This window comes from Aquarana catesbeiana, linkage group LG08 (genome assembly GCF_042186555.1).
Source record: "Aquarana catesbeiana isolate 2022-GZ linkage group LG08, ASM4218655v1, whole genome shotgun sequence".
NCBI lineage: Eukaryota > Metazoa > Chordata > Amphibia > Anura > Ranidae > Aquarana > Aquarana catesbeiana.
This window is the reverse complement of record NC_133331.1, coordinates 48,605,140-48,630,806: the sequence shown is the minus strand read 5'-3', so window position 1 is coordinate 48,630,806 and position 25,667 is coordinate 48,605,140. Positions and strand designations below refer to the sequence as shown.

At 40.2% G+C, this 25,667-nt stretch overlaps 1 protein-coding gene across 10 annotated transcripts in view; it reads left to right on the top strand.

Moving 5' to 3' along the window:
- Positions 1–25,667, top strand: part of LOC141105739 (alpha-2-macroglobulin-like protein 1) — a 251,128-nt gene that overhangs the window by 98,010 nt on the left and 127,451 nt on the right. For 8 of the 10 annotated variants that reach the window (XM_073595819.1, XM_073595817.1, XM_073595811.1 and 5 more), the window contains exons 14-18: positions 6,702–6,765; positions 6,854–6,996; positions 8,096–8,245; positions 8,552–8,725; positions 8,932–8,995. In XM_073595819.1, the coding sequence (XP_073451920.1) occupies positions 6,702–6,765; positions 6,854–6,996; positions 8,096–8,245; positions 8,552–8,725; positions 8,932–8,995 (595 nt within the window). Of the gene's footprint in view, positions 1–6,701; positions 6,766–6,853; positions 6,997–8,095; positions 8,246–8,551; positions 8,726–8,931; positions 8,996–12,263; positions 12,336–25,127; positions 25,185–25,667 lie in introns of all 10 variants that reach the window. The other 2 variants (XM_073595820.1, XM_073595816.1) reach the window with 2 other exon arrangements.

Here is a 25,667-nt window from a genome sequence, read left to right as displayed (position 1 = left end):
GGTCTCTAAATGATGGAGGTTGAGTGTCATCTGGTGTATCCAACAATGTCCATAAAGGCATTTCCGTAGGGGCATGTAACACTGTTAAAGGGGAAATTTGTTTTGCCGGTTTTAGTAATGTGTATCACTGCAGTCCTTCAAAATTGTAATGTCTAAACATAATGTTTTTAGAGATCCATTGTCTCTCTATAGGGAGAGTCTAGGGGCTCAGTATAGAGAAGTTTGGGTAAAAAGATCAACTTGATCGCATTAATTCTGCCAATCTATGATATATTCATAGGTTACTATTTCTGTAGAAGAGTTTAGTTTCTTGAAAATGGCCAGGTAGTTGGCCCTGTAAGATGGACTCTAGAGACATATAATGGTAAAGTTGAATTGGGGGGAGGGGGTCTGTGTCTCTTGTGGCATGAAAATGTTGAGTGCATGAAATTTGATTTAATTGATGTGGAGTGCTTAAAACAGAGTACAATTTTGAAGTGAGAAGAAAAGACAGGGAATAGAATTGTGGGGTGACAGTAGAACCAGAAGTATATCATTGGCAGAAAGCATTCATTTGTGAATAATATTTTAATGCCCTTAACATCTGTTTGTTGGCGTATATATTGGGCTAAGGTTTCTAAAGCAAAGATAAAAAGAAGAATAGGGTATAGCCTTGTCTTGTAGCTCTCAATATAGGAAATCGGGCTACTAAATCTGGTCTATAGTTTGCCCTATTTTGCGGACATTTGCCCAGTTTTGGGATGATTATGATATGGCTTTCAACATGTCTGGATCAAAGAAGTTGTAATTTTAATATTATTGGATACGGTTTTTATTGTTTTTAAGTTTCTTCATAGGAACATGGACTTCAGCTATCTAACATGTCTAAGCAAGTGGGGTTGGGGGAAGGGGGGGGGGGTCTTCCGCAGGGAGATATTTTGTAATTAATATGTTTTGGCAAATTTGTTTATTGAAGTTTTATAAGTCAGGGAACAGGTTCAAAAGCAATACAGGAATATACCATAGTAAGGTACAATATAACATTATAATATGACAAAAGATAAAGTTGTCTCTTACTTTAAACAAAAAATTGTCAACTCAGAGAGACATTTCCTATAGTGTTAAGAAAGCAAACATGTCTAAACATAGACTATGATAGAATAATGGAATCTCAATAAAGTTATAATTTGAGAATATCTAAAGTTTTAAATAAAAGAAGCGTTAAGGAATTGTCGCTCTCATATTTCAAGTAAGAGGAAGTTCCAATGGTTAATAACGTCATAGAAACATGAAATATAATTAAAAGTGACGCTATATGAACCTGATGAAGAGCAAGGAGTATAAGAAAGGAAAAAGAAAGGTAGGATAGTGAAAGGGTTAGAAAAGAAAGGAAAGAGGAGAGAGGAAAGGAAATGAAAGGGAAGGGATCTCAGAGGTAAGGCGTGTTTTCAACCATATATTAAATATGAGAAAATGAAAATGCATGAGAAATTTACCCAGGCATCAATAAGGTTGCATCGAAATTAGAAGGCAGGAAATGTGTCGTCCAAGGAAGCCATATATTCTTGAATTTAGGAATTTTGTCATGTGTTATAGCCTCTGTTTTGGCATGAACCATGGCTTGATTAATTCTATAATTAGTTTCAGATAATATCAGGGTACGAGTTTTCCAGGCTTTAGCGATTGTTTGTTTCGCGGCTGTAGTAATCTACAGCATTAGCTTGAACTGATTATTAGAGAGAATTGTCGGTTTTAAATTCAGAAGCACAATCAAGGAATCAGGAAGGATGGACACTGCAAATAATATCGAGATCATGCGGAATATGTTTTCCCAAAATCTTTTGACAATTGGACAGGTCCACCAAATATGAAAATGTGATCCAGGTTCAGTACAGCCTCGAAAGCAAGAGGAGGAGTAATTGGGGGCAAATTTCGCAATTCTAGTAGGAACTAAGTACCAACGTGTAAGTACTTTGTAGTTGGTTTCTAAAGCAGCTATATTTTGAGAGGAGGATTTTGTAGTACTCCAAATCTTATCCCATTTTGTTGTATCCAATGAGAATCCAAGATCAGATTCCCACTTAGCTGCATATGTGGTTGGACTAGAATCCGATTTAGAAATGAGTTGGGCATAAATGTTTGAAATAAGTCCTTTTGTATGGAGGTCATGTTTACATATGTTTTCAAAATATGATAATTTATCGAGTGCAAGTCTTCCTTGGATATTAAGCATATAAAAATTTTTAATCTGAAGATATCGGAAAATTTCGGAGTTTGGAAGTTTGTGACTATTACTTAAGTCTGTGAATGTTTTAAAGGAATTAGAGGAAGTAAGATCATGTAATTGGGTCAATTTAAAGGTGGACCATGTTTTAAGGGTTTTAGGAAATTTCCAGGCAGGATAAAAAAGAGGATTTTTAAGGAACGATAAGAGTGGATTATGAGAAGATTGTAAACCACATAACAATTTAAATCTGTCCCATATTGCAAGGGATTGTTTAGTTATCGGATTTGTAAGTTTTTTCCGGCAAGAGGGCTGTATCCACAGGAGATTGGATATTGATAATGGGTCACAATCTATAGACTCCAGAGCTACCCAAAGTGGTATTTCAGTTGTCGCATGGTATTTAGGTATTTGTGCCAAATGAGCCGCATGGTAATAGGTAGATAAATTAGGAAATCCGAGACCACCTTTAAGTTTTGGAAGATATAAAGTATGTTTAGGTAAGCGGGGTTTTGATGAGCCGCAAACAAAGGTTGTTATTTTACGCTGCATTATTCTTAAAAAATATGTAGGGACCGAAATAGGTAAAACCCTGAAAAGATAAAGAAATTTAGGTAATATAGCCATCTTAATAACATTGATTTTACCAATCCAAGATATAGGGAGAGAAGACCACTGAGTTAATAAGTTGATAATCTGTCGTAAGATAGGTGGAAAATTCATCCTAAATAGTTCAGAGAGATGAGGCGTAAGATTAATTCCTAAATATGGAAGACTGGTAGTAGACCATGTGAAAGGGAGAGATGTTTGTGACTGTTGTACATCTGAGGGGGATAGGGAGATGTTTAGTGCCATAGATTTTTGAGGATTAATGACTAGACCAGAAATATGAGCAAATTGTTGAAGTTTTCGGAGAAGATTAGGAGCGGATATATGTGGAGAGGACATAAAGATTAAGATGTCGTCTGCAAAGAGACAGATTTTGTGATGATGTCCAGCTAACTCAAGGCCTTTAATTGAGGGATCAGAGCAAATTGATTGGGCAAGGGGTTCAATGAGTAAGGCAAATATAAGTGGGGATAGTGGGCAACCCTGTCTCGTACCTCTGCAGATGTCGAATGTGGTTGATTTATACCCTGCATATTTGACATACGCCTTGGGTTTATCATATAAAGAAGAGATCCAACTAAGGAAATGAGGGCCAAATCCCCAGCATTGTAGGGCATATAGCGTAGGTAGGGCCACGAAACTGTATTGAACGCTTTTTTGATATCTAGAGATAAAAAACAAAGTGGGATTTTTCTTAATTTGGCAATATGCATCAATAGTGTCGCTCTACGTATATTATCCCCCGCTTGACGCTTTGGGATGAAGCCTACTTGATCTCTATGTATTAAAGAGCCAACTATATTATTTAGGCGAGTTGCTAAAACTTTTGCTAAAAGTTTGATGTCTAAATTAAGCAACGAGATGGGTCTGTAATTAGAGCAAAATGTTTCATCAGAGTGGGGTTTAGGTATCATTGAAATAATTGCAGTTAATGTTTCAGTTCTAAAGCTATGTCCGTTTAATGGGGAATTAAGGGCTTCAGTCAATACTGGAGCTAGGATAGAAGCAAATTTTTTGTAATACAAGGGTGAAAGGCCATCTGGGCCTTGGCTTTTATTCAACTTAAGGGATTTAATGGCCATCAGGAGTTCATTAGTGGATATTGGGTTTTCAAGGCACTCGCGATGAGCCGGGGGAATAGTTGGAAGAGTGAACTGTGAAAAGAAGGAGTCTGCTGAGGCTTGATCTAGAGGATCTTCCCTGTTATATAGGGAGGCAAGATGTTTTTGGAAGGCACTTAGGATTTTTATAGGGTTACTGGTATATGTACCTTGGGATAACTTCAACCGTATTGGTTTAGAATGGCGATTTATCTTATTAAGGGCCCGGGCAAGAAGTGTACTAGGCTTATTGGCTTTAAAATAAAATAAGTGTCTGGATTTACGTATCGTTTTATCCGCTGAGTCCGAAAGGAAAAGGTCAAGATCAAGGCATGTTTTATCTAATTTTAATTTTGTTGTAGGAGAGGGGTTAGATTGGAAGAGCACATGTGCAGAATTAAATTCTGCTTCTAGTTTTTGCTGCTTTAAGCGCTTTTCTTTTTTGAGAAAAGAGGCCTGGTGAATACAAACACCTCTAATCACCGGTTTATGTGCCTCCCAAAGTGTCATTGAGGAGATATCAGGAGTCACGCTATTAACCAGATATTCTTTTAAAGCCATTTCCAAATCTAAGGAATGAGATGGATGTGATAATATAGAATTATTGATAAGCCATGTGGGGACATGTGCTTTAGGAATTAAAGGGAATTAATACGTTTTGGATGATGGCAAAAGATCTGGCGGAGAATATGATTTAGACAAATGAGATCTGATCTAAATCTTCTTTCAGGTTACCGGTTAAAATATTGTATTTATTTTTAATAATGGTAGTTTTATGTTTGGGCTCAATAAAGCACAATTTATCAGCCAAAGAGGAATCTACTCTAGGTTGAAATCTAGTTGAAGGTTACTTTAACAGTTACCGTGGAGGATAAAGTAAATGATTTGGAGGCTGAAATTAAGTTTGTTTATATTTTAGTAATTTTCTCCATTAGAGTCTTTTTATGTTACTAGGCTAGTTGGATAAGGTCTTTGAAATACATTGAGAACATATATATTTATTATTTATCACAGGTACTTTTACAGTGCCATCAATTTACACAGTGCTTTATATATATATATATATATATATATATATATATATATATATATATATATATATATATAGTAAATTTACATCAGTCCCTGTCCTCGAGGAGCTTATCTAATCTAAGGTTCCTAACTCACATTCATTCATACACATACTAGGGCCAATTTAGATAGGAGCCAATTAACCTACCAGCATGTCTTTGGCATATGGAAGAAAACCAGAGTACCACCCGGAGGAAACTCACGCAGGCACAAGGAGAACATACAAACTCCAGGTAGATAGTGCCATGATTGGGATTTGAACCAACAACCCTAGTGCTGCTAGGCAGTGTGCTAACCACTTAACCACTGTGCTAAAAAATCTTAAAATACCTGAAGGGTGTGACTAAGTTTCAGGAGGGCAGTGTTTTTATATGAAGCTGAGATCAAGAACATGGAGACATGACCTCAAACTAGCAGGAGGGAAATTCAGGAATAACTTCAGAAAGCATTATTTTAATGAGTGGATGCTTGGAACAGGGTTCCAGCAGAGATATAAAAAAAACTGAGCGAGAAGAACGGGTTCATGAAAGAAAAAATCCACAAATTTATTGTCACCATAACCAGAACAAACAATACAAAAGGAAACCCCTGGTAAAGGACAATTATGTCATGTAATCTGGGTATGGCCCCATGGGATGAGGGGATGGGAGCAGACAGGTAATCCTGTCTATCACCAGAGGGATGAGCAGCTGGTGATCCGTCAGTGACCAATAGGAGGGGGATCCTCTAGTTCAGATGAACTGTAATTGCAAGTTTGGATATCGAACCAAAGTTGGTAACAAAAGTGCTGATAGACCTAGGAGCATTAAATCTTGCAATGATCAACATCCAGGGCTGCAAGCCTGTTACTTCCTATGGGCTGTGTTGTTATGGTAAAGTATACTGTTCCTGGAAAGATAGATGACCTACAGCTACACTGGAAATGAAGTAACTGAGAAGACAAAAAGCGATATAAGTGCTGATAATGTTCAGTACTGCTACTAGGCTTATCAAGTTGTGCACTATGTCTGCTGAGAAATGGAGGATATAGTCCAACAGGCTTGGGTGCATAAGGCCTCTGTGGTGGACCCTCATTAAGTGTCCTGTTTACTCGTGCTCAGATAGCATTAAATAGGCTTGATCACACATGTCTAGGTGGATGTATTGATAGAGGGTACAGTACCGCTGCCATTGACCAGGCACCCCTTACCGAGACTCCCACTGATGGCTCAATCCAAAATCGTTTGATACAATGTCAGCAGACTCCTGTTGGCAAAGGAATAGATGGAACCACTGTGTCCATTGCCCGGGTTACACTGGGGCTTGCTGAGGGTGGCGTCACATGATGCTGATGACGTCAACGCATTTTGCTAGGGGAAGTAGCGTAGCTTCTTCTCCAGCAGAGATAGTAAGTCAGTCAACATTAAGTTACATAATGAAGTTGAAAAAAAGAAACACAAGTCCATTGTTCCCAGTAAAAGATTGTGTGGGCGTGATAACCATACATATATCCTCAGACAAAAAAGGTTAATTGAAATGTAAAAGCCTGCCAATTGTGTTTTTCTGAATTAGTAGAAGCAGATTTAATTGTTTTCTTCTACAGTATAACAAAACTGGCAGCTGGGGAAATTCTGGCACCTCACAATGTGCATCTTTCCAGTTATTAATACACTGAGCACTTACTATTCTAACTATTCTAGACTGTGTCCAGACACAGACGTCTCTCTTCTCTATTTCAGGTTACATTGGAGGGTAAAATAGTACAACAAGGCCAGAAGAAAGTTGAAAGGTCAAAGGGTGACTGTAAGTTCCTTTTACTGAACTCAGAATTTTTGGACGTAACTTCATTTTTTTTTTTACTCACAATCATCTTTGTTCTCCCATTGTGCAGCTCTCTCTGGCTCTGTAGAACTCTCCCTCCCCATCAGAGATATATCTCCATCTGGAAATATACTGGTTTTAATGATTTCTGACTCTGGCACCGTCGCTGCTGACACTACAACCGCCCAAGTGACGCCATGCCTGAAACATGCTGTGAGTGTCTTCCAAACTGGTTTTGATCTTGGTCTATGATTTAAGCACACTACACCACCTATAGGGAATGGGCAAAGTGACAGGTCTTTTCAAAATAAATAGTAAATAACTAGAGCTTCCCGTTATGAGGGAGTATGTAACCTCCGCCTAAGAAACAGTGCTTAGCATTGATTAAAAGCAATAGACACTCTATAGTATCTAATGATATGTAACATCCTCTATGCTACTGTAATCATAAGAAGATGTGAATTTCAATTAGGCTTTGGGTGTCATGAGAAAGTAGAGTGACAATTTCCTTTATTTTCATAGCAAGGCCTAAAGACTTTTTCCTGCAGGTAATTCATATTGCTCTATTAATTCATGTGAAGTGTCATGTATCTGATAGAGGTTGAACAGATGAGAGGGCTTTCCCTTACTCATCCTGCACTGTTTGTCCCCCAAGATTGATGACAGGGTAAGACAGGACACAGAATGGCACAGACACCTGTAGTAAGTTCTGCCCAGCAGAAGAACTGGATCTTGCAATGAAGTAGAAACTCTGGAACAGGAACGCATGCCGGATGTCGGCACAGCGCATGCATAAGCAGGAGGCAGGAACATGGTCAGACAGGTAGAAGTTGGCAACAGGCGGGCAGCAGAGGCACAGATTCAGAAGACGAGAGCATAAACAGGAGCAATGCCTAGGTCGGTATCACATGGGCAAAAGATGAGGCGAAGGGATATGCAAGATGTAGAGTCAAGAAGCAAGCCGGAGGTCAGGTACCAGAGGGAATAAGATCAGATGTAGTCAGAAGGCAAACTGGATAAAGCACAGAAACGGAACAATCGTGGTCTGGTCATGGGTCACAGGATCTGTGGACCACTCAATGATCTTGAGTCCTGCAGTGCTTTAAATAGGTTACTGGGGGCCACAGTCAATTTAAATGTGCATGCACAGTTCTGTGGTCCGTTCTTCACATATTCACAGTTCTTTGAGCACAGGGAAGAACTTGGTTTTCATGACAGGAAGTGTGAATTTAATGACAGGTCAGCTTTAATCTGTAAGTTTTCAGAAGCGATAATTACTACACCCCACTGCTTACTGCTTTTTGTGTTTCAGGTCAACTTGAAGTTCTCTGAGACAAAAGTGTTGCCCAAATCAAATGTTAACATGCAACTCCAAGCCGATGGTGGCTCTTATTGTGCAATGCGCGCTGTCGACAAAAGTGTGGTCCTGATGAAACCGGAGGATGAGCTAACCGAGAACAAGGTACCCTAAGTTATGTTCTAGTTACAGTAGGTTGTAGAGTTCATCAAGCTGGTCAACTTTGGACAAGCTTAACCCACAGCTGAGGAACCAAGTTACTGGAAAAAAGTAAAGCACATCCTCATCTTGACTGCCCTAACCTGCTGTGCTATGTAGCTACATAATGTAAGGGTTACAACACTTTTCACAGGCTGCAATTCTCCCCTTCTTTCCGTTTGGCCAGGAACTAAAGGGCAATTTTCCATCAAGGACACAGACAGCAAATTCAATAACTTGGTACTCACTATGCCATGCTTTCTGTTCTTACAGTTTCAGAAACTTGTCATTCCCAAGCGCACTTACATACGGTCAGACTCGTTGGATTACAGTTTGTGTAGCAAATCGCAGCCTCAGGAATATGACTCAGAAGACAATTTTGCTAGGAGCCCCTGGTGGTGGTATTCCTACCCCGAGAAGAAGAAGGACATTCAGAACATCATTCAGGTGAAAAAGGCATTGTTTAAGCTATTTGGTTGTAATTATATGGTGTAGCCATTTTCATCATCATTAAAGGTTTTATTAAGAAAGCCAAGAAGATCAGTCTCGCTGTAACAAGCATATACTCCCACCATATGATTGTAAATTAGAAAAAAGAGAAATTAGTCTTTGTCTTATTTTTCTCTTTTGACTGATGTACTTTAACTTTGCAGGATATAGGACTCTATCTGCTGAGTACCTGGAAGATTTTTGCTCCAATCACCTGCATAACACAAAGTAAGTGATGCTGATTCTGATTCCATAATTGGCCAGTACATGCAGGTTAGTGTGTCTTGGTTAAGTGGCTGCTGTTGCCTTTCGCCATGTCTAGTATGCATGAAAGGACCTCAGATGCTCTGGGTGAGTATGGATCTCTGATTTGCTGCCCAGCCTATAAGAGGAATTGGGTAACATCCAGGTAGGTGACCCCATGTTTATTTTTTGTGTATGTTATGTAGCAGCAGATCTGAATGTAATTTTATAGATGCATTTCAATATGGCATGAACAAATTTTTGCAATGGAGGACTTTGTGTTTATTTTAAGTAGACCTAACTGGATGACATTTAGTTGGCTCTATGTACTGTGTATCATAAACCATTGTCATGGTTTATTTTTTAGTTTAATGAAAGCTACAAATATGAAAATACATTAACACGATACAGACGAACTCCAGGCACCTTACATATATTCCTCAAAAGATATAAATTAACTTGGGTGCACCAATTGTCTTTGCAATCTCATTTAAAACCTTGTAAAGTAGGGGTGACGTCATCACTGCACTGTACATATATTGTGCAGAGAGCAGAGCTGTGGGAGGGATCTATCAGACTCCACCCACTAAGATTGGCTGCAGAAAACTACAGGAGGGGGCAGAGACCAGACCAGTCACCCTGCACAAGGAGAGAGAGCAGCAGTGAGCGGTCTTTATCATAGGAAAAGTCTCACACTGGATTACTGCACAGATCTGAAAGAAATACTAAAAGCACACAGAGATTCAAGTAGGAACCCATATGTCTCTTGTATTTAGCATAAGAAGGGGGAGAAGGGGAAGGGGTTGTTGGGACTTTATATGAGGCAAATGAGAGGGTAAAGTCATTCGCCTCCATCCCTAATATTGAACCATAAATAAGAAAAGAAGGTTGGGACTTTAAATGAAGCACAACAAAAAAATACTGAGGGTCACATGATGGTGGATTCCACAGAGATATACATAAAATAAGAGGTAGTAACAAAACAACATGATAAGATAAAGAACACCTTGACAATTTATTGTACATAGTAATATCATAATTTACAACCATTATAAGGATAATAATACATATGTATATAGTAATAAAAATAGGGGTTCATAATCAACATGATTGTCATAATAACAAAGTTAATAGTTCATAGCATTGTTGATGTGGAATCTCAGAAACACATGATAGTATAGTGTAGCATAAGGCAAAGCTCTACGCGTTTCGTGGAGTCTATCCACTCATCCACTCATCTATCCACTCATCAGTCAATCAATCCACTCATTCTTAAAATAGAACAGTCTCAAAAGAGTTTCTCTTTTCCCCCTTTTTTAGATAAATTAATAAAAATGCTCATTTTGACATTAGTTTGGCCTAGGCTAGAAACCAGGAAGCAAGTAAAAAAATAAATAAAAGTTTAAAACAAGTAAATATAATATGCCTTCCTCTATAATTACTAATGCTAACAGCATAAGGAATAAACATAGTTAATGTTGATTGAGAGAGTTTCGTTCCACTTTAAACTAGGTATACACCACTAGAACTTCATCTGAAAATGTAAGTATTAGGAGACGTTCGTACGATTTTCCATTCATTAGTGGGGTCAAATCGATGTAAATTTTTTTAAATGCAATGTATAGAAAATTCAAATAAGTGGGATGATTTTTTTTATGGACACACAGAGGTGGCTTGGGATTGAGCATGCACAAATGCCCCAAGAGCAAGCAGATTGCTAACGATGCTTTAAACGCCTTTACAGATTTAGACTTACATATGCGTTCGCTTCTGCGCTTCGAGCACGGAGGGATGGGGGCACTTTAAATGATTTTTTTTTTTCTTATATATTTAACTTTTTATTTTTTATTTTTACACTGTCCCTTATTTTTTTTTTTTTTTTATTTCTATTACAAGGAATGTAAACATCCCTAATATAAATAAGAATGAGAGGTCCTCTTTATGGAGAGATCTGGGGTCAAAAAGACCCCAAATCTCTCCTTTACTTTTAAAAGCAAAAAATCCCCCCAAATTTTTTTTGATCATTTGCTTTAAAAAAAAAACAACTTGTTTTATTCCAGCCTAGACCGAAATTGAATTCATGACATTGCTCCGGTCCTCTAAGGCCATAAAAGCGATCAAAGTGGATCTACTCTTTGATCGCCTGTGTGGCCAGCCGGCGGCACCATCTGATCATTTCTCGGGCGAACCAGCGGAATCTGTAAGCCCAAGAAAAAACGACGAGTGGCAGAAAGGGGGGGGGGGGGGCAAATCTACTGTCAATCACGTCTTCCAGCAATGCAGATCAATGTCAATCACAATGTGCGCTGACCCGCTGAAAGAAAAGCCGACTGCCAAAACAATCCTCTCCTGATGACTGCTTGCCCGCGAATGGCAGCTCTGGCAGACTATACTTAAGTATAAACAAAGGGGCTGGGCTTCATGTACCCCTTTCTCTTTCACATGGGGGGGCATATCTGGGTGACCCCTTATTGTTAAAGAGGACATCTAGAATCCCACCATAAGCTTCCCACCCACAGACCCTCACAGCCACTGGGACAGGGTTGTAGTGAAGTGGTCCTTGTCTTCGTCCTGAAGAGGGGAGGGGGGTGAATTCATCCTTCCTGGCCTTTCAGGCTGCATGTTTGGATAAAGGTCTATTGTACACGTTTGAGGAGGGGGAAACGTCACAGGTTTTTGTTTTTTTTGTTTTTTTTTTTTTATGCATGGAATACCTAGTTAATATCTATACCAGACCCTTATCTAGAATGAAGGGACCCCCTGGGTGTTTGCAAACAGAAGTAAAATGGCTAAGAACATGGCCTAAAGTAAATTTTACATTTGCCTCCCATTGACTTCAATGTTTTTGGGATCTAGCACCCGAACTTTTGTAATATTTGCAGAACCTCGAAAAACAACCAGGTATGTTTGGCTCATCCCTAAACAGAAGGGGATTCTGTCATGGGGAATAAATTAGCAGGAAATGGCAGTAGAACACTTTTATGGGATAGGATGGCAAAAGAGCCATTGTAGTTCTTCAACAAATCAAATGAGTTGAAGTAATGAACCATAACTGCCTTTACAACTGCAAATAAAGCTTTCTGTTCCTTCAATATCACAAAACTGATCATCATTTCCAGAAACATTGCCGCTGTACTAAAAGTAACTATGATAAACGAGTAATGACTTTAGTAATAGTTGAGGGGAGAAAGCCAACAGACTGAGTTTTCATAAAATATTTTTTATGTTATTTCTATAATTGTATATTCATCAGGATTACGTAAAGGTCCTATGTTACTGGATGCAGGAACTCCACGTATGGCTGAGAGAAGAAAAACAGCAAAATGTATATATTCTTCACAAACCATATTCTATAGTCTTACAGCACCAGCATATAGTATAATCCAAATTCTCCTCTGTACTCTACATTTTATACTGACTGTACTGATATATCATCCTCCTCCTCTGTACTCTACATTCTATATACTGACTCTACTGATATATCCTCCTCTTCCACACGTTACATTCTATATACCGACTGTACTGATATATATTCATCCATACCTCCCAACTTTTGAACTTGTGAATGAGGGACACTTATGGCAAGAGCTGACCTGCGGCGAGCCACGGAAAAATGTGGATGTGGCCAACGTCTTACCACTGAGAGGGGCTTAAGGGGCATGGTTAAACAAAACAAAGTTTCCTTGTATCTATAAAATATGCAGAGTGCAGGGTTCAAGAGTACACTACCTACAGAATGCAGAGTTGAGGGCTGTGCTACATACAGAGTGCAGGGTGGAAAAGTGGGCTACATACAGAGTGTAGAGTTCAGGAGTACGCTACATACAGAGTGCAGGATTGGAGAGGACAGTAGGAACAGAGTGCAGGGTTGAAGAGTGTACTACATACAGAGTGCAGGGTTGAGGATTGTACTACATACAGAGTGCAGGTTTGAAAAGTGTGCTAAATACAGAGTGCAGAGTTGGGGGTGCGCTGTGTACAGAGTGCAGGGTTGAGGAGTGCCCTACATACTAAGTGCAGGGTTGAGGCGCGTGCTACATACAGAGTGCAGGGTTGAGGAGCTCGCCGTGTAGAGAGTGGTGGGTTCAGGGTTGTCTTACATACAGAGTACAGGGTTCTGGAGCACGCTACAGAATGGAGTGTTGAGGGGTGTGCTACATGCAGAGTGCAGGGTTGAGAAGTGCGCTACAGAATTGAGGGTTGAGGGGTGCGCTACATACATAGTTGAGGTATACCTATGATGACAATTACAGGCCTCTCTCATCTTTTTAAGTGGGAGAACTTGCACAATTGGTGGCTGACTAAATACTTTTTTGCCCCACTGTATATATCTTTTGTGGCCCCCAACAAATCCCTGAGCGCCACTCAGGACTAAGGATGAGCTTGGGCGTGTTGTTTGGATATACCAAATCTATCTGTGTATAACACGCACAGGCGTAAAACACGCACCTTCACTTTAAGAGGGTAGTTTCAGGAAAAAACTTACATTTTAAATAAAGAACTGAAGCAAAATAAAGGTCAGTTCTCATCAATGCAGTCTAATCAGTGCCCATCTGCAGCCTCACCATTGCCATGAATGCAGCCTCACTATTGCCATGAATGCAGCCTTACCATTGCAATCACTGCAGCCTTACCATTGCCATGAATGCAGCCTTACCATTGCCATGAATGCAGCCTTACCATTGCCCTGAATTCAGCCTCACAATTGCCATGAATGCAGCCTCACAAGTGCCATGAATGCAGTCTCGCAAGTGCCATGAGTGCAGCCTCACCATTGCCATGAATGCAACTTCATCATTGTCATGAATGCAACCTCATCATTGCCATGAATGCAACCTCACCCTTGCCATGAATGCAGCCTCACCATTGCCATGAATGCAGCCATACCATTGCCATCAGTGCAGCCTGATCGATGCTCATCTGCAGCCTCGGAGGGGACAGGGAGGGGAGGGATGAGCGTCGACAAATTACATACAAGTGAATCTCCTGTTTACTCGGCGGCCCCTTACATACAAAGTCCCGCCTCATATGATAGACAGAACAGTCGTCCAATGGCACCCCAGGAGACAGGACTTCCTATTACAGATGCCGCTGAGTAGAGGAGAGATTCTCCTGTATGTAATCTGATGGCACTCGTCCCGCCCCCTCCCTGTCCCCTCTGAGGCAGCGCTGATAAATACGGTATTAATATATCTTGTATATCTTTTGTGGGCCACAAAAGATATATATATATATCCAAATTACTAGGGGGGGTGTATTAAACCGGAACACGGGCCGCAATTGGCCCGCGGGCCGGACTTTGGACATGCCTGCTCTAGAGGGACATAAATGCAAAATTATCCAGCAGGAGACCACTCTGTGAGGAAAACACCAGTGGAGCTGCTGCAAAATAACAGCTAACAACTTACATCATCTGGACTGCAGGCTGCCGGCGGGACTGGAGGCTAAGAGTGGCCCCGCCCCTCCATCCTCTGCTCCAATTCACCCCTCACTCCTCTGCTCTCCTGGATGGGAGGGGGGTTCTGTGTGGCTGATGGCAAAGTAGTGTTCTCAGTTAAATTTTTTCAACTTTACAGCTATTAAATCTCCTGCCCTTGTTGTTTTAACTGGATAGTAAAACATTTTTTTCTGCCAGTAAATACCTTATACAGCCCACTTCCTGTTTCTTGTCTGGTAAAAAGCCTAGGCTTATGACATCATGCACAGCTCTCTCCCACACTCTCGTGAGAGTTTGCCAGGAAGGGAGGGGGGATGAGTCATAAGAGGGCCAATAAGAGCTGCAGGGCTACAGAGCTGGAGGTGTGCCTTAAAATGGTTGCAGCCAGACTTAGTGGAGGGAGATTTCTGCAGCATATTTGGCAAGTACGAAATCACAGTATATATAAAATAATATGCAATGTGGTTGGAGGGAAGCTTCAGAATGGCAAAGATGCTTTTACAAATTACAAATTACAAATTATGTGAGCAGACTGCAGTTCCTCTTTAAGAAGGGAGAAGTAAGCAGCGCAGGAGGGGGCGAAACTTTCCGCCTGAAAAAAGCCCTGCTGGTGTCCGTGACAGCACGCCCCAGCTAGGAAAGGCGATGGAGCCAAGTGCCGGAACTTGTTGCGGCACTGGGCTCCTCTCCGGGACATAGCTTTGATTTGCCGGGATTTACAACCATTTCCGGGACAGTCCCAGCGAATAAGGGACTGTTGGGAGGTATGCATCATTTTCCTCCTCCACACTCTACATTCTACATATTGACTGTTCCAATATATCCTTCTCCTCCACACTCTGCATTCTGAAGTTTTCCTTTTGAGGGATATGAGAAATGCCCCCCCCCCCCCCCCCAAACAGTATATTGTACTAAACCTGTAGGTAAATAAGAGCTGGTTCTTATATAACAGGGCATAGAACAGAGCATATTACAATAACCATATAGAAGCACAATAGTATATAAATAATTCAAGTTTTATATAAGAAAATATTAATAATAGTACCTACATCCAATGTACAAACAGATATTATCAGCCAAGGGCCTGATAGCAGTTCTGGTGGAATTTTGCACATATACCTAGGTATATATATAGCTATTATAGAGATGCCTCCAGATGAATGTTGCAACAAAGTCCAGTTGCCCTTGAGAATGATGCCGCATATGTCTGTGTTGGAGACCTGAAGACAAGATCTGAGGTCATGGGAGATCCTCTAACTAATCCTCTATGCTGGTTATTGAGCCCTAAGATAAAACTAGCTATAGAATCCCAGGTCAGAAGGGATGGGGTTAACTACCAACAGGAGATGCATATAAACTATATTGCATTGCACTAAGCAGGTTCACCTACCAATATACTAGAAGGTGGCCACTACACTTACAGTAGTACAGATCTCTCTCTCTCTTTCTCTCTCTTTCTCTCAACAACCCAGGGATAGGAAGTGCATACATACTTTATTTAGAGGCATTTACAAATTCAGAAAGTAGAGGGCAGCAGATCCTTACAATTCTATTCTGAGCAAGCCAATCTATCCTTTTCAGCACTCTACGATCTATATACTGACTGTACGGATATACCCTCCTCCTCTGCACTCTACATTATATTTACTGAGATATCTTCCTCAGCACTCTACAATTTATATACTTATTGTATAGATACATCCTCTTCCTCCACACTCTACATTCTATATGCTGACTGTATTTATATATACAGTTGTGCTCATTTTTGTACATACTCCTTGCAAAATTTGTAAAATGTCTACACTAATGCCACAAAACAGCCGCTTTACAATATTTTAAGACAGCACCTAGAGAAACCTCAGAATTTATAGACAAAAAATTGTTAGGAATGACCAGATCAAAATTTAAGTTTATGGTTACAACCATATTTATTATGTTTGGAGAGGAGTCAACAAGGCCCATGAAGAAAAACACGTCATCCCTCCATAAAGCATGCAGGTGGATCTCTGATGTTTTTGGGCTCCTTGAGCTAAAGGGCACAGAGAATTTATCAAAATTGATGGCAATGATGATACCAAACATAAGGCCATGTTGACACCTCTGTGTCAAACCAAAGAATTTACGGGAAATAGAAGCTATGCACCAAGACAATTGGCAACTTTACAACATGAGATAATAAAGGGGGTCATTTACAGAGGAGCCTGCAATTTATCAGTGATACTAAAGGGAAAAAATCACGTGACTAGGAACTAAGAGTGTGTAAACTTTTTAACAGGGTCATTCCATTATTTCCTTTATTGCTAGGGTTTGTTTAATGATTTGTGCAATTCTGTGATGCCTAATAGTTTAATCTTAATAACATTAGACATTTTATAAAAATTTGTCCTCCCCACACTGTACATCCTAAGTGCTTAAAATATGTAACAGCATATAAAACCTATTAGCATTAAATAAATAATGCATAAAAAATAAACAATAATAAAACCTAAACATTTATAAACCACTAAATTATTATGTAGTATGGAATTTTTAAACAGTTCACTCGCCCCAATTTTTTAATACATTTTAATGTAATTGTAGTGTAAGAGTTATGATATATATATATATATATATATATATTTATATTTATATTTATATTTATTTATTTGTATTACATTGTAGCATATGCATTTAGTTATATGCCTTAGAACTGCTGTGTGATGCAACTCATGGCTAGCCATGGCTCCCGGTGTAGCATTCCCTTGGTCGTCGTGTGCTTTTGTGTTAGTGGGAAAGATTGGGGAGCCTGCTGTTAAAGTGAAGTTCCACCCAAAAGTGGAAGTGCTGCTTATCTGCTTCCACCCCCCCCCCCCCCCCCCCCTCTGGTGCCACATTTGTTTTTGACATGTACCCGTCCCCGCTTCTGGGCCGCTTCTGGGCCACGGCAATGTCCCTGGGAAGTTCAGCCCCCCTCCTCCTTCCTCCATCCCCGCACCAGTTAGAAAGTGCAGCACGCTTCACGCATGCGCAGTAGGGAACCAGCTGTGAAGCCAAAAGGCTTTACTGCCGGTTTCCCTTACCACGAATGGTGGTGGCAGCACCCGAGAGCCGATCCAAAAATCGGCTGGGGTGCTGACATTGTGAGATACCTGGATAAATAAGTGTCCTAATATTAAAAGTCAGCAGCTACAGTATTTTTCATTTTTTTGTGGGGGGACGGAACTCCGCTTGGTAGTTTCTGCTTCAGGTTGCTGACATAGAGTAAGCAGGAATCTAAAGTTTGCGGTATTAGGAGAATAAGGATCAAGGTACAGGTACAGTCATGTGGCAAAGTAAGTATACCCTATTAATATTGTTGACTTCAACAAACAGGAACAGGAAAGCCTAAAAGGTATATACTTGACCATGTAACAATTACAATTAAAGAGGTTTATTTATTCACATACAGACAAGAAATTTTGGGAATGGACTTTAAAGGTGCCCAGATTAAACAAAATGTAATGTAAAAAATATACAAGTTTATTAGATTACAAATGATAAAATCATACATACAATAAAAACAAGAGATTATCTTGCTTTAGGTCATGTCTAAGATCCCTACTAGTAATAACCCCTTATTATCCCACGCCAATAAGCACGGTATATATCTTTACATAAATTTACAGCTTGAAAAGCAATTTGCCAATGTAGCCTCCCTGATGGTTTTCCCGAGTGTGGCTCGGGGTTAAATTTCAGTCCCATTAGCGGTAACACCGAGCCACACTCGGGATTACATTGCAGGATCCTGGTGTGGCGTTATTTACCTTGTCCCCAGGATCCTGTGATGTCCCCCGCTGTGTCTGCGGGCTCTGTCCTCCTCCGAAGCCTCTCCTTGCCAGGCTCCGTTCCCTGCGAGCGTCGCGACGCACGGGGGCAGAGCCTGGCGGCAAATTCAAAAAAATGCAAAAACCATAACACATACAGTACTGTAATCTTACAGATTACAGTACTGTATGAAATTATTTCACATCCCTTTTGTCCCCAGTGCTTTGGCCCATGCCCTGCATGCAATTTTATATGATATATACTGTTCTTTCTGCCTGGAAACTGGAGATTGTCCATAGCAACCAAAAAGTGTCCCTTTACGTCAAAAGTGGCTTTAGACCAACTAGAAAACAGCGATAGTAAATTAGAACACTTGCAGAATTGAGCGATAGTGAATCGTGGGGAAATGTATTATATTATTATTATATTATTTGTTTTTTTAATTATTTATATTTATTTATTATATTATAATTTATGTTTTTATGTTTTAAACTTCATCATACCCAGGATATCTACTAGACTGTTGTTTGGACAGATTTAAGTGTGTTATTGTTAAGAATTACGGGCCTACAATATAAAACGCCTAATTTCCATGCAAAATAATTGTACCACTTTCAGCATCTAAAATCCAAAATAATCATACCACCAAGGAGGTTAAAGATACATGTGTGATGGGATATTCGACTCGTTCTTCACGGGGATTAAGGAAGAAGCATGTGTTCTGTAGATGAACAACAACAGTACATTAAAGGCAGTGCTCACAAACCCTTCCAGCCCCTCTGCTAGGACAAATGTACTATATACAGTGTATGTGCTTTTTTAAAATTCTTCTTCTAAATACCTTTTTTCACCTCGCCAATCAGCGGTCACGTGACCTCCCACCGCTCTCTTTCTCCGATGTATGCACTACAGATGGAGGGGCTGAAATCTCCCTCTGCTGTCTGCCAGGTGGTCACATGACCACCAATCAGCAAAGTGAAATAAGGCATTTAGAAGAAGAATTTTAAAAAAGCACATACAGTAAAACCTTGGATTGCGAGCATAATTAGTTCCTAGAAACATGCTTGTATTCCAAAGCACTTGTACAGTATATCACAAGAGTGAGTACACCCCTGACATTTTTGTAAATATTTTATTCTATCTTTTCATGTGACAACACTGAAGAAATGACACTTTGCTACAATGTAAAGTAGTGAGTGTACAGCTTGTATAACAGTGTAAATTTGCTGTCCCCTCAAAATAACTCAACACACAGGCATTAATGTCTAAACCCCTGGCAACAAAAGTGAGTACACCCCTAAGTAATAATGTCCAAATTGGGCTCAAAGTGTCAATATTTTGTGTGTCCACCATTATGTTCAGGCACTGCCTTAACCCCCTTGGGCATGGAGTTCACCAGAGCTTTACACGTTGCTACTGGAGTCCTCTTCCACTCCTCCATGATGACATCACGGAGATGGTGGATGTTAAAGACCTTGCACTCCTCTACCTTCCGTTTGAGGATGCCCCACAGATGCTCAATAGGGTTTGGGTCTGGAGAAATGCTTGGCCAGTCCATCACCTTTACCCTCAGCTTCTTTAGCAAGGCAGTGGTCGTCTTGGAGGTGTGTTTGGGGAGGGGATCATGCTTTGCTTCAGTCACAGTACATGTTGGCATTCATGGTTCCCTCAATGAACTGTAGCTCTCCAGTGCCGGCAGCACTCATGCAGCCCCAGACCATGACAATCCCACCACCATGCTTGACTGTAAGCAAGACACACTTGTCTTTGTACTCCTCACCTGGTTGCCGCCACAAATGCTTGACACCATCTTAACCAAATAAGTTTATCTTGGTCTCATCAGACCACAGGACATGTTTCCAGTAATCCATGTCCTTAGTTTGCTTGTCTTCAGCAAACTGTTTGTGGGCTTTCTTGTGCATCATCTTTAGAAGAGGCTTCCTTCTGGGACGACAGCCATGCAGATCAATTTGATGCAGTGTGTGGCCTATGGTCTGAGCACTGACAGGCTGACCCCCCCCCCCACCCCTTCAACCTCTGCAGCAATGCTGGTAGCACTCACACTTCTATTTCCGGAAGACAACCTCTGGATATGACGCTAAGCATGTGCACTCAACTTCTTTGGTGGACCATGATGAGGCCAGTTCTGAGTGGAACCTGTCCTGTTAAACCGTTATATGGTCTTGGCCACCGTGCTGCAGCTCAGTTTCAGCGTCTTGGTAATCTTTTTATAGCCTAGGCCAGTGATGGTGAACCTTGGCACCCCAGATGTTTTGGAACTACATTTCCCATGATGCTCATGCCCTCTGCTGTGTAGTTGAGCATCATGGGAAATGTAGTTCCAAAACATCTCTTTTGCCATGAGGTGCCATGTTGAACATCCAGTGACCAGTATGAGAGAGTGAGAGCGATAACACCAAATTTAACACACCTGCTTCCCATTCACACTTGAGACCTTGTAACACTAATGAGTCACATGACACCGGGGAGGGAAAATGGCAAATTGGGCCCAATTTGGATATTATCACTTAGGGGTGTACTCACTTTTGTTTTGTTGCCAGTGGTTTAGACATTAATGGTTGTGTGTTGAGTTACTTTGAGGGGACAGCAAATTTACACTCTGATACAAGCTGTACACTCACTACTTTATATTGTAGCAAAGTGTCATTTCTTCAGTGTTGTCACATGAAAAGATATAATAAAATATTTCCACAAATGTGAGGGGTGTACTCACTTTTGTCAGCCTCCACAAGGGGATTAGAAGCAAAATCCAGCAGGAGCTACAGATTATACAAGAGAAGAGAGGTGCCTCTAAGTGTAGTCAGTCTCCAATCGTGACCAGGAAGACTACCCTGCAGTACAGCGATCTAAAAGGGAGGCTTGAAGCGCTCGTGGAGCACAGCGTGAAAGGGATGCCATTGATGGCTGTGAGGAGGACGGTCTATGTGCTTTACCTCAGATGCCTGCATACTTAGATGTGCCTGTTTTAACCACCAACCATGTGAGTTGATAAATGTTGTACATTCATTAAATGTAACCATATTTCTACACTTAGAGGCGCCTCTCTTCTCTTTTATACTCAGTTGTGATGGAGCTACTCTTATCTCAAGACATCGCTTGTATATCAAGTCAAAATTTATTAAAAAATGTTGCTTGTCTTGCAAAACGCTCTCAAACCAAGTTACTCTCAAACCAAGGTTTTACTGTACACTGAATAGTACATTTTGTCCTAATAGGGGGGCTGGCAGTAATGGTAAGCAGTAACTTTACTGCCACTTGGAACTGCAATAGAAAGGGAAGGGAATAATGGCTCACACACAGGAGCTGGCAGGCAGGGAGGGAGGACGAGAAGGGGAAAGCAGCGGCTGATGGAGGCACGTAAACTGACCATGGTAATCAGGGCTCAGTAGCCCTAATTACCGTGGTCAGGATACACAAGGGGAACACAGGAACTGGCAGGATCAACCAGGTTTTTTACAGCTTAGAAAAGGAAAAATGACACCGCACAAGGGGGGGGGGGGGTTCAATTTACAACCATTTTAACATCCCCTCATCATTACCAAAAATTGCAATTGAAAACTCATCCCATAAAGTGTTTTGCTTACCATCTGTATGCACAGGAAACCCATGAGAGGTCAAAGTTAAATGAAAGTTTGTCACATGGCAAAAATAATTGCACCTCTACGCTTATCACCACTTCAAATCTATGCAATTAAAATCAGGTTTTTCAGATGAGGTGCCAAAAATTAGAACCGTCTTATGAAGTACAGAAGGTGGAACCTGTCTTATTTAAACCTCAAATATCTAGAGTGTGGTGTTCACTTTGCTATTCACGTGGTGTTGTGATAACAAGATCAAAATTACTCTCTAAGCTTCTCAAAAAGAAGGCTGTGGATGCCCATGAATCTGGCAAGGGATTTAAGATCACCAGATTAGTTGAAATTGATCTTTTTATTCTTAGCCAAATAATCTACAAGCAGTGTACATTTCAAACAATTGCTAATGTGTCCAGGACTGGCCAGCCCAGCTGATTGATGCTAAAATAAAAGTCTTCAAGAACCCCAAAATTGAATTGCAGAAACTGAAGGCGAATCATGCAACAGCTAGAATCTACATCTACAATGAGAAAAATATTTCAACAATTTGACTTGCATTGGAGGTGTATCTGGAAACAGTCTTTGCTGTTCAAAAAGAACATTAGAGAAAGTCTACAGTTTGAATATGTAGGAAAAGAACAGGCCTTCTGAAAAAACATAATGTGGACTTATGAGTTATTACCCCACAAACAGTAGACATAATTAACACAAATCAGACAGTATTTTAGGAGAATAATCTCATATCAACTGTAAGTATGGTAGTGGACATGTTATGGTGTGAAATTCCTTTGCTATTTCAGGGCTTGGGCAGCTTGCAGTCGTCAACTATGGATTCTGCATCATATCAGAGTGTGTGTGATGAGAATGTAAGGCCATTTTTCTAAATGTTGAACCAGACATGGATATACCAACACACTATTGATCCAAAGCACAGTAGCAAATCCACAATCCAAGAAATTGAGTAGAGTGGACTGGCCTAGTTAAAGCATTGATTTGAATCCCATTGAAATGTTGTGGCGTAATTTAAAGCTCATGCTAGGAAACCCAGAAATATTTTGCAACTAAAGGAATTTTGTATGGAGCAGTGGTCAAAAATGTCATAAATCAAAAATGTCATACTCTCAATGTCAGATTGGTAGGTAGTAACACAAAACATCTACAAGATATAATTTCTGCCAAAAGGGGCCAATTCTAGCTTCTGAGGCCAAATGTTTATTTATCATTGCTACACTACACCATGACATATTTTTTTTTTTAATAACTTAATGAAGAGGCCATTTTTGCGTTTTTATATCATCTTTATCATTAGGCACTTTTTCAATGAAAATCTAATGTCTATCTGTTCAACTAGGATGAAAAAGTCAATGGTTTCAATGGGGTGTACTTTTTTTACGTGACTGTACATGGTGGCTGTGAGGAAAAAGGCAAGATCCTTGAAATGTGTTGGTGTCTAATGAGGAAGACTTTGGTGCTGGTGTACCCCTCTAATAATTCCAGGGCTTTTTTTTCTCAGAGAATAGGTGCAGGAACTGCACCTTTCTGAGTCACTTCTTATCTCCACCCCTACCCACCTCTGAGCACCGTTGCTTGGTTTCATCCCCTACCCACCTCCCAGTACTGCCCCTTTTAGAGAGTACAGAGCCAAGTATAACTTTGCGGTGCTAAGTAATTTGTATGAAATTTGTTAATGATAGCAAGAAATGTAGTAAAATAGATTCCCCACAGCCAGCAGCAATAGACCCCCCAGCAACAATAGATTCACTCAGAATCACCCCCTAGCAACAATGGACCCCCACAACAAAATACCACCCAGCAGCAACAGATCTCCCAGCAGCCAGCAACAATAGACCCCCTCCATCAATAGTAGATCTCTTCCAGCAATAATTGACCCACTAGGAACAATAGACCGCCACTCAAAAATAGATCCGCTCCAGCAACAATAGACCCTCCAGCCCACCCCAGCACCTGTTGCCATTACATACATTCAGTGCTGGAGGTGCCGGAACTGCGTTCCCCCGCATCCCCGCTGAAAAAATGCACTGAATAATTCTATATCTATATCTCAAAGTACATTAGTGTGAAGGTCACTGTTTCTGACATTTGTAGTCATTGGGAAGAATTCGCCTGTGCAGATAGCTAAAAAGATCATTGGTGTCAGTGGTTATTCATCTGAGAGGCAGAAGTTGCTCATTGCTCAAGGAATTCCTAGCAACCTCTGGAGGAACCCTGGGCTTCTTTGGAACGCTGGATTAGAAAGGCTGCTGTACACTCTGTCATTGTGCTTTGTCTTCTAGTAATAACTCCCTTATCATGGCCATGAGCTATGAAGGGCTAAATATATGGCTCACAAGTAACCAGACAGAATTAAACCCTTTGGTAGATTGGGCAGGCCACATATGTGTAACTCAATTGTACATTTAGTTGTCCGGCTTATATTGAGCTTTAGATTTCAATAAAAATTATCCATTACATTAAATCAAGACATTGTGAAGCAGAGCATTTCACTTTCCAGTAAGTTTTCACTTTGCAAAGCGCATGAGGTAAAGCAAAGTGGAAATTCTTTTTACAAAGAATATCCAGTAATGTACAAATAAAACAATAGGATTTATGCTTCTGCATGACTGGATGATTGAAATCAGCTCCACGTTCACTAATGTGCAAACAAAAATCTATTTCGTTTTACATTTCTTCACACATACAGTAATTGAGTATCAATTGGAAAGTGTGTTTTCACTTGTTTTACCTCATTCACTAGGAGAAAAGGATTTTCACTTTGCAAAGTGAAAATCATTTAGTAAATCGGGGTTAGTTGATTTATTAGAGAATTAGAGCATGTTCAATTTGCAAGGAAAATACCAATTCATGAAAAACAGAAGCCATCAAAAGAAAACTGTTCATTGCATGCAGGAAAATTCATAATTCCACATCAATCAGGTATGTATATTTGTTTTTTTTTTTTATAAAGGTAAAGTGACAAACGTATAGAAAATAATGTGTGCCATTTTATTTTATGAATTGAAGCAAAAAGAAATACAGTCCTAAAAGACTAAAAAAGTTCTATTAAATCATAATCAAACATATCATTTTTTATTTCTACTCGATAATTTGTTTTAGTAAATCACAGTGAAAACGTCACACAACTTGTACTATCAAAGAAAGAAAAACTCATCTTTTGGTAATGTGGGAGATATATAAAGTTGATGTATTCAAGGTATAGAAAATTTACATTGAGCTGACAGTATGAAGATTTGGGTGTACAATGTTTTCATGTTATGAATGTATTGGCATCTTTGTTTGGCAGGAAGAGAGAGAAAAGTGGTGCAAAAGCCAGGTGCTAGAAAACCAGTTGCAAAATCAGGTGTCTTAAAGTGTGCATCACAACCGTAAATATATATCCTCCACACTATACATTCTACTGATATATCCTCCTCCTCCACCGCACTCTACATTCTATATACTGACTGTACTGATATATCCTCCTCCACACTCTACATTCTATATACTTACTGTACTGATATATCCTCCTCCTCCTCCACACTCTACATTCTATATACTGACTGTACTGATATATCCTCCTCCTCCTCCACACTCTACATTCTATATACTGACTGTACTGATATATCCTCCTCCTCCTCCACACTCTACATTCTATATACTGACTGTACTGATATATCCTCCTCCTCCTCCACACTCTACATTCTATATACTGACTGTACTGATATATCCTCCTCCTCCACACTCTACATTCTATATACTGACTGTACTGATATATCCTCCTCCTCCACACTCCACGTTCTATATACTGCCTGTACTGATATATCCTCCTCCTCCTCCTCCACAC